General features: G+C 32.0%; 2 protein-coding genes across 2 annotated transcripts; one reads left to right on the top strand and one right to left on the bottom strand.

The window, feature by feature from the left end:
• Nucleotides 1-3,653: 3,653 nt before the first annotated feature.
• On the top strand, nucleotides 3,654-10,065 carry LOC111676406 (neurotrophin 1). The gene is made up of 6 exons (XM_046951684.1): nucleotides 3,654-4,080; nucleotides 4,139-5,325; nucleotides 8,308-8,439; nucleotides 8,509-8,652; nucleotides 8,713-9,355; nucleotides 9,438-10,065. The coding sequence occupies exons 1-6, from the start codon at nucleotides 3,655-3,657 to the stop codon at nucleotides 9,918-9,920; spliced, it is 3,015 nt and encodes a 1,004-aa protein (XP_046807640.1). The 5' UTR covers nucleotide 3,654; the 3' UTR covers nucleotides 9,921-10,065.
• Nucleotides 10,066-12,866: 2,801 nt separating this feature from the next.
• On the bottom strand, nucleotides 12,867-15,014 carry LOC124420184. Its single transcript, XM_046952372.1, has one exon. It carries the CDS (start codon nucleotides 14,917-14,919, stop codon nucleotides 12,937-12,939), a length of 1,983 nt encoding a protein of 660 aa, XP_046808328.1. The 5' UTR covers nucleotides 14,920-15,014; the 3' UTR covers nucleotides 12,867-12,936.
• Nucleotides 15,015-15,258: the final 244 nt, after the last annotated feature.

Consider the following 15,258-nt stretch of genomic DNA (forward strand, 5'->3'; position numbering starts at 1 on the left):
TGTTATATGCTAATGTGGGATTTGGCTTAAGAAAGGCTCATCTTCATGACCAAATGCAAAAAATTTAAATAAAAAATATCAATAAAATCCCCTATGTGACAATATGTCGACTTGCATTTAAACCTCCTTGTCTGGTGATTGTCTTCAATCTTCTAAATGGCTTCTCATTTAAATAAATAATAAAAGGCTTTTAGATGTTTGATTAGAAATTTGCATATGTTATACAATTTCTTTCTTGTTAAAAGGATGAGTTTTTTTTTTGAATTAAGATTTGTTAAAAAAAATAAGTTGGGTGACAAATTGTTTAAAAGCTTATTAAAGTGGTACTTTCTTTGCATTTTTTAAATATTTACCCCTTTACTTTGTAAAACACTTCACCTTACGTTGAAAATATTTTCATCCAAATTTTTCAAAACACAAAACCAATTCATATGAAAAATTAAGTGAATAAAAAAAATAAGATCTTTATACTAATATATAGCGTATTTTATAAAACTTCACCATAGTGTATTTAAACAAAGTGTTGCAAACTAAAAATGTACCAGAATGTCCTTTTGAGTACGAAAAAACTTCTATTTAATAGGTTTATGCTTACTCCCCTCTTTTAGGTCCTTACTAACTCAGGGCTGTATATGCTTAATTTTATGTTTCTTGGATTAATATTATAGAACACTTAAAAAGTACACTTTGAAGTACGAAAAGTTTAAAATAATTCCTTTTTGTAGGTTCTCACTAACTCAGGGCCCTACTTGCTGTATTTCATGTTTCTAGGTTGAATATTTTAGAATATTACTCACTATTTTATGCATATCTCCGTTATATATTAACCGATTTTACTAATTTTAAAAAACGCTTTTTCTGAATAATCAAATTATTAAAGACTCCGATCTAGCAGATATCTGGAATCTTCAGTGTTCAGCTATTGCGTAGTCTAGTTCATTTTAAGATCTAGTTGTGTTCTAGTTCTGTTCTAGTTCTGTTCTAGTTTTGTTCTAGTTCTAGTTCTGTTCTAGTTCTATTCTAGTTCTGTTCTAGTTCTGTTCTAGTTCTGTTCTAGTTCTGTTCTAGTTCTGTTCTAGTTGTGTTCTAGTTATGTTCTAGTTCTGTTCTAGTTCTGTTCTAGTTCTGTTCTAGTTCTGTTCTAGTTCTGTTCTAGTTCTGTTCTAGTTCTGTTCTAGTTCTGTTCTAGTTCTGCTCGAGTTCTTTTCTAGTTTTGTTATAATTCTGTCTTTTTAATGCACTATGGCGAAGGGTATATAGGATTCGTCACGGGAGAATATACTTTTTTATTATCTTTAATTTAAAGCAGAAAAAAACTGAAACTAGCAACTGGTAACTCCGATTTAGAGCTTAAAATTTCAAGAGCATCTTTAACGTGGTACTTCATTATTATTATTGTTATTTAAATTGAAAATTTTTTTAAAATCCAGTTTTAAAAAATGTATTCATGTAAGTACGATCATGTTCATCATGATCAACATTTATGAAGGACAATAATTAAGGCTAAAGTGTCGTCTCTCAAACAGGTTGCATACAGTTTTTCCATACAATTTAATTTTCTTTATAGAATAAACATTTAATTTGTTACATTTTATGACTTAATAATAATATACATAAATTATTTTAATAACTACTGCTATGACCTGTAAAGTTATAAAATCTTCATTACTTACAACAATGTCATTAATTTTTATTATTACAAACAAACATGTCCACATTAAAACATTACATCTGACTAAAATTAGTAAAACAAGATGTAAGTAACTCTATTTATAAGCAAACATATCAACCAGCTTAAGTGCGTAGCGTTCGGAAAATCATAAAAAATATATATATTTTATAAATTTGCTGTTAGCTGGCAGTTTACATTTAAGTATTAACAGGAAAATAGTTAAACGTTTGTCACTTACTTAAATAGTTACTACTGTTAAACATGACACACCATGAAAATAGTTTATTTGACCATATAATTCATATAGTTATGAAGATATTTAATGATTTAACCCATCAAGTTCGGTATTCAAAAAATCAACGTTTAGAAACTATAGTTTGAAACTTGATACTGACTTCCAATAGTTGAAGTGATATAGACAAAGAAGTTACATTAGTTCTTAATGGGTTAGTACTGTTTTTTGTTTTTAACTTTTTTGTTAATTGTTTTAGTTGAATTGTGTTTAACATCTCTTTATAATTATTTACTTCAAATACCACAAAAATTTGGTTTAGTTTTTTCTATTCAGTTGCTTAAGTTGGTCTGTAGTTTATTTATATTTTTTCTTACGTTATTTATCATGTTTTAAACTAAAACACATTTTTAAAGCGTGTCTGTAGTTAATTTGTTTATTTGTCGTTTACATCGTTAGCAGAAAATGATTATAAAGACTTTTACTTTATTTCGTTTACAAAAAAAAAAAAATTTAAATAAGTGAATCTTATTTTTTTCCGTATAGAAACAATTCTTTGACATAAAATACTTTAATTTATGTTGATCTTAATGACTTTATTGTCTTTAGTATTTAGCTTTTAAAAAGGTGCTTTCTTTTAAGATTTTATATAAAAAAATTAAATTGCTTCTGAAACCAAAAAGATTTTTATTTTATTTTTTTTTTTTTAAGATAGAAAGTTGAGTTTCCAAAAATAACATAAAGTAATTTTTAGCAGTTGTTGGTGTTTGTTTTTTGGCATTAAAATGTTAAAAATTTAATACTAATTTCCGCTGTTATTGATTTGAAAGTAAAACAAGTCGATTGATCTATAATCGGCAAATTTATGAACACCAGTTTTAAAAACTATAAAATTTGCTTACTTTCTTTGAGGTATTTAATAATAAATTGTTAGCAATTTAATTAGACAAGAAAAATGTGGATTAAAAATAACTACTGATCATATGGAGATATATGAGTACAAATCCATAGACTAAAAAATTTACTTACACACTACTCAATCGATTAGTCTGCGTAAAATCTTGTGTACTAAGTGTGGATTAGCACTATAGACTAAAACATAGAATAGACTTGACTATAGACTAAACTTGACTATAGACTAGACTATAGACGAGTTTTTAAACTAGACTATAGACTACACTAAAGACTAGACTACAGAGTAGAGTAAAGACTAGTCTAGTCTAAATAGACTATATTATAGACTAGACTATATACTAGATTACAAATTGGACATTAGACTAGGCTATAGACAAGTCAATAGACTGAACTATATAATACACAGTAGACTTTTGACTAAACTATAGACTATACTATAGAATAGACTTTAGACTAGACTATAAAATATAGACTATATATAGACTATAGACTAGACTATAAACTATAGACTAGACTAGACTATAGACTAGACTATAGACTAGACTATAGACTAGACTATAGACTAGACTATAGACTAGACTATAGACTAGACTATAGACTAGACTATAGACTAGACTATAGACTAGACTATAAACTAGACTAAAGACTAGACTAAAGGCTAGACTATAGACTAGACTATGGACTATGGACTATACTCTAGAATAGACCATAGACTTGACTTTAGTTTTTTTCCTTATTTCTTATTTTGTTACTCCTTATGAAATTTTTTTGGGAACTAACATATTCATATTAGCATTCTAAAATTTCTCTCTTTTTTCCATTTTTTGTAGTCACCATGAAAATGGGCCGCTCACTGCGCTGCCTATTTTGGGCCACACTCTATTGTGTTCTCTATCTTGTAAATGCTACCGATGAAGACTTAATGGATTTTGATTTTACTGATCTTAAAGAAATCGATTGGAATTATGAAAATGATAATAGCAAAGAGTTGATGCCTAAGGGAACTACAAAAGAAAATTTAATCACTTTCGATGATGACGATGATCTGTTGGAGGAAAATCAAGTTCATCCATTTGATTGGCGAGAAAAGGTGTTAAGGACAGCTTTGTCTAAGGCTTTATCGAATAAAGCAGTTCGGCAGAAGTTCGTAGAGGTCATGCCCATATTGAGGGTATTATCAAAACAGCAGAGATTGGCTTTGTCAGCTTTGATAACGGCTCAAATCAATGCCAAGAAGGGTAATGAACTAAAATTGGATCAGGTGAGTTTGAAAAATTATGAAATTTACAAAAGTATGGTGATAAACGACTTACTTTTAGGTGCGCATGATGTTTGGTGATGACAAGTCTTTAATATTGCCTATAGTCTATGATATAGCCAATTTAGTACGCAATTCGGCAAAGAAATATATAGAATTCGATTATAATTTGGCAGACTTTGGAGATTTTTCTAAAACTAAAATCTCCTATGAAAGAAGAAATCTGGAACTAACTCCCGAAGAAATGGCAGCAGAAGAAAATAATGAGGGTATTGGCACCTTACCGGCCACAGCACAAATGACACAGGTCATGGGCTTAGATGGTTTGGAAGATTTTATGTCTGATGAAGTTTTAGATCCTAAGGAAATTAACGAGGAATTGGAACAATTAAAAAGTTCAAATAATGATACAAAATCGGATTTAGATAATGTAAATTTTGATATGGAATTAGAAGAGGAAGATGATGCTGATGCTGATATCACTGATCCTTTAGATATAAATCATCAATTGCAAAAAGATGTGCCCACTTTGACTTTGTTGAAACTTAATAAAACTCAAGAAATGGAAATATTAACAGATAGTACAACAGAGAAACCTAAAGAAGAGATCACAACAACTAATACAACTCCTAAAATTCCTTTAAGGCGCATACGCAGATCTTTAAGGAAACCTAAAGAATTTGTGCACAAGTTGGTGCGCTCAGTGCCTTTGGCGGTAAATGAGGAAGACTTGCAAAGAGGTTTAGCTGGTCGTACTTTAAGGCTAAATACCACTGCTTTTGCTTCACCTAAAGAAACTTCCAGTCGTCCTAAAACCCCCACCTCTTCCCCCTCCACTACATCTACCACAACTACTACCCATGCTCCCATAATTGTTACACCCGAAACAGTGCAAGAAGAGACCTACGAACCCTATCAATTAGTGGAGGATATGGCTTTTGCCAGTTTAAATGGCAGCGAAATATTTCTCGATGACAGCGAGAGTCAAGACAACGATTTAATAAGTGAGGGCAAATCCGATGATCCGGATAAAGAAATTTTACCTACCCCCGAAGAGTTAATAGCTGGACCACGTTATCGTATAGCGGGTAATAAATTAATCCGTTCGAAAGTTTCATCCGCCAAACGTAAACGTGTTCAGGTGCGTGCCAGACCAAAACAGGGAGCTGTTGGTAATGGTGTACCGGCTCCTAAGAAATGTGAACGTTTTACCGCTTCAATGTGTATAAAAACTGATGATTATCCCATGTAAGCTACTTTTTTTTGTCAGTGTACAAAAAATTATGGTTCGGTGGGTCACATAAGGTTGATGGAATTTATTTTTATTATTTATTTATTTATTGATTTTTTTATTTATTTATTACAAAATATTTTTTTCTTAGTCTAGACTATTTGTATTATATATTCTTCACCTTAAAGATATTTGTAAATATTTGCAAAAAATTTTTTCCCTGAAATTTTTCAAAAATATGTGATCGTAATCATGATAAAGAGTATGAAAGAGCCTGTCACTGAACTAGTTCTACATCAAGATACACATGCTATTTTTTTACTATATTTAACTTGTACCGCTTATTTTCAAAACGAATTAGTTCCATTTATTAATTCCAACTAATTTGTATTACATCGGATAATGTAATAAAATGGTTATCAGATAATCTTTGTTAAGTCCTGCTATAATTCTTTCGAGATCAGTGTCATTATAAAGCATTTAAAGCGATCTCTTTCGCTAAAGATATTGTTACTGAAATAGTTCTGTTTGTAGCCTTCAATCTTGGAATTTAATCAGTCGTAAAGGAAGTACAAATTTAAGAAACAATTTATATTATCCCTAAAGTATGCTATAGTTTTTAATACATCTTCAGCCTAAGGTTGGTTTAGGTGGGCTACTCCCTTAAAAGCGAGTTCACTCGCTTATTAAAAAGAGAGAGAGAAAAGATTCTCTTTCAAACTACTACTTGCTTCGTGCGACCTCCTTAAAAACCAGCCGCTGTTTCTAAAAAAACCCATCTTGTTTACTATTGACGCATCTCTGAGACAGTCCAGCTCATGAAATAGAACTCTAACAGTGACGCATCTGTGAGACAATTCAAATCTTGAAAGGCTTGGCAGTCACATCAAAAGTGTTGTACAGATTCTACTTCATCTTTGTCTAAGCAGTTTTTCTCGTAGTCATAACGTGGTAGCCCATACGCTCCGACATGAAGTGCTCAGTTATTATACCAGCAAGAAGCCTAATCTAGTTGTTACTAAGAGACAGGAGAGTCCTACCTGCTGTCAACGTGAGCCAGATCAGTCTCGATATTACACAATTGGTTATATTTGACCATCTTAGTTCCGTCTCACTTAAAGCCCAATCATCTAGTAATTTCGATAGCCTTAAATTATGCAACTCTTTAAAACGAAGTTGATGCAGATTAAATGTCATTTGGATTGCATCGGAGACTTTAATAGATTGTCACTTTTAGCAGGTCAGACCTACACAAAAGGAAACGTTTATAGATCCTGTTTATAATAGCTCCCTTCTCTCTAAGTGAGTTCCATCTGAACCAAGGAATACATTTCATTGTAAAGAGTTAGATATGACCTCTATATCGAATGAACCAGTTCCTGAACTAGTTTTGTATGAGTATTCTTCACTGCATGATATACATACATTATACAATTTCTTTCAAAGATCGCTTCCAAAGAACAGAAAAAGAAGTAAAATTTACTCCATGGAAATATTGAAAAAGACCTGAAGAAGTGATGATTTTAACACATGCTTGTCATAGGAGGGACGTTCTGATTATTTGATTTAAAATTCACTAAATATGAAGTCATTCTCAAAAAATCATTAGGAAGTGAAATTGTAGTAGTAGTAATTACAATTAATTATCTATTAACTCTATTATATAATTATTTAATTAAAAAAAATACAGTACAAAACAATATACTTACTTTCATTTTCAAAAAAAAAAAAAAAAATAATTGTTTTCGCTTCTTTGGAAGTCAATAATAATCACTTCCACAGAAGGCAAAAAATTCACTTAGTGCTACTTTTGAAGTGGTGATAAATGTTATTCTTTTAAGAGTTCTGTGTTTTGTTTCTGCTGGGATTTACAATATCCCTAAAGTATGCTTCAATTTTTAGTAAACATTGAGCCCTAAGTTAGGCTTATATCCTAAATTTTGATACGATTTATTAAAATATTGAATCCGCCTTCTAATTTAGATGGGCAGGGGTCACCTCTTACTATTCGACTTTAATTTCAAGCGAATTAGGACAAGTAAGCTTCCAAGAACTCATATTAATATTTACAAAGTCTCTACGGAGTCAAATTCCAAGTGTCCGAACCGTTTCTAAATCGAATTTAAGGCTTTCTATTGGTCGAAAATATTCCACCGATTTTCGTTTTTTGTTGGAAAATATCTCTATTTCCTCAGTTGTAAATAAGATCAACAGGCAATTTAAGGATTTACAGGGATAACCCAAAACAAGATTTTCTTATCATATGGTATCGATTTTTTTCTTAATTTTCCTACTGTACGAGGTATACATAGTACAGTGAGAAAATTAATATCTAATAACAACTTTTACAAATATTTGAATATATTAGATATACTTTCCGCAAACATTTTCTATGACATACTTAGGTGAAGGTTATATTAAAATTCGGCTTAGACGAATTTAAAAAAAAAATTAATTTTATTTGATATATAGTTCTGCTTTAGTTGTAAGATTTTTTCGATGCTGAGATTATTTATATTCAATTAATCCTTTTTTCTAGTAGAATTTAAGCCTAAAATTATGCTTTCAAATAAATATATATTAAACACTCAAAAGTATGCTTTAGATTTCTAGCAACTTTATAAGTTGTTAGAAAAAAAAATTGGCTTTTAACTTCAATATCTATTTTTGAATTTCCCGGGTTTGTTTAACGCACCCTATTTATGAATTGGTTATTTTAGTAGTTTTAAGCGCTGAAATTTTCTTTGAAAAATTTAGTTGTAAAATTTATTAGATTATAATTTAATAAAAGAAAAATTGTAAAAATTCACTTGTAAAGTTTAATTATTAAGGTTGTTTATTAAGGGCACTCCTGGGACTTAAACCTTAATGCTTTTTTTTGTAAAGGGTAAGTGATTCCAGTTATGGTAAGGGTAACCCAAGTCCTGGTTAAAGGTTTTTCCTTATAAGATAATGGGAAATCGATTTGTATTAATATTTATGAAAACTTATCCAAATAGAGACCAAATTATGGGCAGCATAAGAAGACATAGAAATGCCATGACCGCTTTGTTAGCAGAATACAATGATAAACCTTTAAATTCGATTGATACAACTGAGGATTTTGATGACTATATCTATGGCAAAAAGAGGTAAATGATATTTGTGTATAATATAGAGAAATTATATTATATATTTAAAAAAACTTCCTTTTATAACAGACGTGAAGATGATATACAAGGTGGTTTGTGTCAAAGTATTGTACGCTATGCTAGACCCCAGAAGGCCCGTTCAGCTTCAGGAGAATGGAAATATATAGTTAATACTGGACAACATACACAAACTTTGCGTTTGGAAAAATGCATGTAAGTTATGCATATAAAATAGTTATAAAAGATATTTAAGAATGTTTGTTTTTGGTAAAGGAATCCTCAAGAAAGTTGCAGTTATTTATCTGGCTCCTATCGTTCTCACTGTGCCCAAGTTTACAACTATCATCGTCTATTGAGTTGGGATAAGACTAGAGGTTTGCATGTGGACATTTTCAAAGTACCCACTTGCTGCTCTTGTCAAATTGATGGTTATAAACAACAATTTCCTGCCTTAACCTCTCAGGGAAATCAAGAAGAATTTACTCCCATTTATAAAGGAGAATTGTATCAGCAACATCAACAATATCAATCAAATGATTACAGTGATGATGAGGAAGACGAAGAGGAAGATTTAAACTTTGCCTTACAACATCAGCATCATAAACATGATGCCAGTTTTGATGCCAATGAATTAAGCAGTAATAGGGTGAAAAGTCGTCTTCCTAGTCCCACTGTAGGATCCTACTTAAGTCCCCCTGGTAATGAGAAATATGAACAGCATTATTTATATAAAAGTTCTAGGGATACAGTAGCAAATAGTCCTGCGCACCAACATTCCTCATCGTCTATAAGTTCTTCCGCCTCTAATAAGCATTATTCTAGAGATGTACAACAACGCAGAAGACCCCATAAGAGTTATAGTGACAGTAGATCGGATCAGGATTTCTCGCCTAGTGAACAGCATGCCGAAAGAGAGGTAAACGATTTTGGTACAGCTAATGGCTTAGATGAGAGTACTCATCAAAAACGTAAAATAATTTATTCTGTAACCCAAACAGCTAGCACCGGCAGTAGCGGCATTAGCGACAGCAGCTCTACGGCCATCCCAACCAGCACCGGAACCATTCGTGCCTTCACAACTCCATCCACTACAGTCTACCACAGTCATACACGACTTAGACGACCCACCCTCGTTGATACCAATGCCCACCAAAAGCCACAAATTACAGCAACAACTATCATACCAACAACAACAACAGCAGCAGCTACAACAACAACAGTCGCAAGCACAATACCATCATCTGCAATTAGGGCAGCATCTCTACCGACCCACTATTACACCCGCTCACGACATGTCCTCAAAAACCAATCCCGCTTACTTATACCATACACGATCACGTCAACCAACAAGGGAGGTGGCGTTGTCGAAAAGGACAATGCAGCGTCCACGACAGAGTTCGACGAAGATATCAAGACCACAACAACAACCGCAACCTCTACATCGTCATCATCAGCGCAGCCACCGGATGTTTATGCTGTAAATCCGGAAATTTTTAAAAATCATTATAAAACCAAATTTAATTTAAACTACACTACCACTCCTACGCTCACCACCTCGGCCACCTCCTCTGCCACACATCCTCAACCTCCTAAACGTATAAATTACAGTTATCATCCCATAATAGATTTTTTTGAATTCAATCGCATTGTAACATCCTCGGCTAAAACCACCCCCTCCACACCTCAGACATCTGTAGCAAATACAGAAAACTCTTCCTTATCCCCCACTAGATATTTATCCTCCACTCATATGTATCCCCATAAAATCTCCAATTCTGTACCGAGTCAAAACTATCACAGTCACCAACATTCCTCTAAACAACAACATAATCAACAACAACACAAACAATATCTAAAATATCGGACACATCAAACACAACGTAGAATTGGTTACGGTGCTGCTGCTGCTGTTGCAGCTGCTACTGTTGGTGATGGTAATACACCTGAGATTAATAGTGTTAGAAGTAGTAGTGTTGCCTTTAATACTTCCCCACAAAATACTAACTCTAAACAGCCTACAGTTTCAGTATCCACCACAATAGTTACTCCCACTGCTGGTGTAGATGATTATGAATCATCAGTGCCAACAGATGTTTGGCATCCAGTGATTATACAAGATTTTTAAAAAGTCTATTGTCATAATCACTCATATTCTTACTTATACTTGATTTTAATTTAAATTATTATTTATTAACTTATTTATTTTCTCCCAAACTTTTAAGTTTACTTTAAGTAAATCATTTTTGATTTATTTAAAATTATAAGTTTTATTAATAACTTATTCTATTATTAAGTTAGTAATAGTTTTTGCTTGAAATTCTTTACATTAAGACTATTGCATACTTTGAGTCTTTAATCTAGGTTCTTAAAAGAATTATCACATTTTGTAGTTTAAGTTATAATGATAATTTTTTATTTTTAATAAATTTGTATAATTAAATATGAATAAAAATATTTAAAATTAAAAAATAAGGGTCCCCCGTTTTAGATCTGTTTTTACGAAATTGGAAAAGAAAGAAGTTAGAGTGTCATAAATCGGCCATATATTTTAAAATAACGGTCCATTTGAAGGAATAACAAAGATCTGTCATCCATTTTTTCTACCATCAATTTTAAATGAGAAACTCAAGATCGAGAATAATGAAGATCCTAATGAATTTTAAAAATATTACCCACTGAAAACCGGGTTCTATAAAAAAAAACCTAAAACCCACCAGAGATCTTGAAATAATGCACCAATTAAGATGTAGATCATTAAATATGTGATCACAAAATGACAACCTTTATATACACACCATCACGTCAAAATAACGCATACAGAAAAATGTTAAGGGTCTAATGTATTGTTAACTATTTATCATCGCACAGTCCAAACGGTTAACCCTGGAATCATGAAATTTTGAAAGCAGATCTCTTTTTGGATATGTAGATCCAATTAGGAAGGATTTTTGGATATTAGCATACTTGGGTGTAAAAAGGGGGAAAAACGGGTAAAACAAATATGTGCTTATTGGAAGCAAAATGGAGAAAACTTTTGCTATTCCTTTTAAATAAATTTCAAAAAGGGGAAAAACTGGAAATTTGATATTATTTAAAATCATTGAGACATTTTTATATAAAATTTGAAAAATAATTTATTTACTCACAGATAATAAGCTGTAGATCTATTATATTGAAATTCGAGTATTAAGGCAACTATAGGATTAAGTTCTGGTAAATTTGTTTGGTACTTTTTGAAAGCACAACTTTTCCGAAACAAACGAATGCAGCTTTGAGTCATATGAATCTGTGATGTTTAGATTTAAACAGGAAATATTTTGTAAACTTAATTTAAGTATTCCTAAACGAAATGCAGGAAAAAAGTGTACCATTTGGTTTTGGTTAGCGATACACACTGGGTTGTTCTAGTAATATAAAATGTAATTCAATTTCCCTTTTATCCACTTCCGCGGATCCACGTCTGGTCTATAGTGTAGTTTAAAGACAGTGTAGTTACAGACTAGTTTGCAGTGTAGTCTAACGTCTAGACAACACTATAGACTAGACTTTAGAATATCTTTAGTCTAGTCTATAGTATAGTCTATAGTCTTGTCTAGATTATCTAGTATAGTCTATAGTCTAGTCTATAGTCTATAGTCTAGTCTATAGTCTAGTCTATAGTCTAGTCTATAGTCTAGTCTATAGTCTAGTCTATAGTCTATAGTCTAGTCTATAGTCTAGTCTATAGTCTAGTCTATAGTCTAGTCTATAGTCTAGTCTATAGTCTAGTCTATAGTCTAGTCTATAGTCTAGTCTATAGTCTAGTCTAGTCTAGTCTATAGTCTAGTCTATAGTCCAGTCTATAGTCTACGCTATAGTCTAGTATTTAGTCTATCCTATAGTCTGTGCTATAGTCTAGTATTTAGTCTAGACTTAAGTCGACTCTCCCGTAAAACTGTAATTTGATCACATGGTTTACAAGCTCTATTCGTAATTATTTTACGAAAATTCTTCACATACTTTTTGGCTTCCGAATTAAATGCTATTGGTTAGCATTTACTGTTAATCTTAACAGTTTACTTTAATTTCAACAGTGTTATGTGAACAATGTTTTGGATTGCGTGAAAAATAAACAGGGCAAAACAAAATACGTACGACAGCCAGATGACTGGGTATTAAATTGGTAAAAAAAAGAAACTGACTCATTTTACATAAATTTATAGCAATTATAATGAACGACATTTGCATAAACAAGATGAATTGATACAAAAAACAAGTTGAAAGACAAAATTTCGGCAGTAGACTTTAAGTTCAAGTTGAAGGTTGTAAAACAACTGCAAAAATTATACAAAAAAAATTATTCATTATCTGTTTTTTGGAAAAAAATTGGGGGAAAAATAATTCGCAAAATTTTTGAAGTTTAATATTAAAGTCTTTTATTTAAACGATTTTTTTATTTATTGTAAAAATTTATATTTTATTTGTTTTTAAATCTTAAAAATGAAAATAACAAAAATTTCATTTTAAAATCTCCACCACATGCTGAGAAGGTGGTAAAAGAGTGCCATTTTTAAGATATTCCGTTACAATGGGTAAATCGGGAAATCGATGAAATATGGTTGATGGTGGCGATGGTGTAGTTATATCTTTTTGAAAAGGTTGAGGCAAATTGTAAATAGAACCTTGTGGATTAATAAAATAATATTTGGAGGTGGAGCCAGTGTCTAATTCACGTAAATTTAATAGTTTATGACTGAATTTAGGCAAATTGGTAACAATCGACTGTAGAGATGTTAAATATTGTTGTAGATTATGAAAATCCACTGGTTCGGGCGATTTGTCGTAAGTAAAAGATGATTCAGCTAAAGAATCTTGCCATGTGGTATCACTGGTCGCTGTGTTCGAATCATCTATAGATTGTAGATTTTGTGTTTCTAGCATATTACGTATGGTAGTCATAACATCATCATAGATTAAAGAACTATTAACGGGTGAAGGTTCAGCTGAATCTATATAATCCGCTGCTAGTTGTGCCACTAAAAAAGGTTTGTGTTTTAAGTCTTTTGTTTTGCGCGCCTCTAAACGTTCACCATATTTTCGTGTGACTCTTTGAGCTTTTTCTTGTCTGCTGCGATTTAGATCTTTGATGAAATTTTGCATACAGTTTATTTGATTTTCAAAATTTTTTATATGATTCGGATAAGTAACCTTCACATAGTCACATTTTTCGGAAATTTCACTTATATTTGTTTGTCTTTTGATCTGTTGCATTATGACATTAGTGGCTCTAATGGAATTTTCTAATATTTTCACCACCATATCTTCATCGATGTCCGTGTTGGTTTTGGGAAATTGTGTAGTTTTAAGTAAATGTTCATAGGCTGGGGTTGTAGGTGATTCTAAATCTGTATCGGGATAGTCCTGTGTTTGTTCTAGATATAGAGAAGCATTTTTGATGAGATCATTAATGTGGTTTATTAATTTGTCGCCTTTAAGAGCTCCAGGAGCTTCACGTTTAGAACGTTTTTTGTTAAAGTAACGACGATTGGGTAGCTGCTCTCTAGAACCTTGTATCCTATGTTCTGGTCCCTGTTGATATTTTTGCTGCTCTCTTAACCCTTGTAGCCGATGATCTTGTCCTTGTTGATATTCTTGCTGATCTCTGATTCCTTTTAAACGATGTTCTGGTCCCTTTTGATTTTGCTGCTGATCTCTGACTCCTTGTAAACGATGATCTTGTCCTTGCTGATCTTTTATCCCTTTTAAACGATATTCCGGTCCCTTTTGATTTTGTTGCTGATCTCTGACTCCTTGTACACGATGATCTTGTCCCTGTTGATATTGCTGCTGCTGCTGCTCTCTGATACCTTGTAATCGATGATCTTGTCCCTGTTGATATTGCTGCTGTTCCTGGGACTTTTCCCATATTACTGTTTGAATTTTCTGAGTTTGTAAACGCTGCTTTACCGCCGGTAATTTGGGTTTATATTTCCTTAAATAATTTTCAGTTTTACGCACTGAAGCTAAAATTTCCAAAGGCAAATGCTCCGACTCTTGGGTTTCTAAATCCATTTGCACCGAAGGTTTTTTCAAATTTATTTTTATATCTGATTTCAAAGGTAGAGTAGTTTTTAATATTTTTGGTTTAGGTCTTTGCTCTCTTAAGGCTATAGGCCGAAGATTGTGTAGCTGTCGCTGCTCCTGTCTTTGCATGATTTTCTTTAATTCCTCAAAATGTTTGGGAGGATCTATGACATGTATAACATCATCAGCATCTTCATAGATAAAACCTTTAGGAACAAATTGCAAATGTTCCGGAACTCTATAGGAAGTTTCCTGTATCTTGGCCACCGATTTGCGATAACTACTCTCGGTCACGGTTTTAGAAGTAGAAGTAGTTTCATCCTCTTCCTCAGCCGACAAAGCTCTTATGGTCAGTCCATGGTTCATTATAAATAAATGACCAAACACCATTATGATTATTAATAAATTTTTCCACATTATCTAACTATTTTTACACGAGCATTTCTTTTCCAAATAAAAAAAAAATATAACTTTCTTAACACTTTCAATTTCAACTTGCAACTAAAGGAAAACTATCTTGAACATCACACTTTTATAATATTAAATTTTCGCTTATTTTACTCTAAACTTCCACTAGATTTTCCACTTTTCCAGTAACAACTTGTTGTTTTTCATAAATTTTCTATTACCTCAACATATAAATGAAACAAGAAGAAAAAAAAATCGAAATTAAAAAAAAAAAAACGTTATAAAAATCAAATTCAAATGAAAGTGAAAACAACACTAGCCACACAGCTCAACATCCTCAATGTCGTT

The sequence above is a fragment of the Lucilia cuprina genome, chromosome 5 (genome assembly GCF_022045245.1).
Source record: "Lucilia cuprina isolate Lc7/37 chromosome 5, ASM2204524v1, whole genome shotgun sequence".
NCBI classification, from domain to species: Eukaryota; Metazoa; Arthropoda; class Insecta; order Diptera; family Calliphoridae; genus Lucilia; species Lucilia cuprina.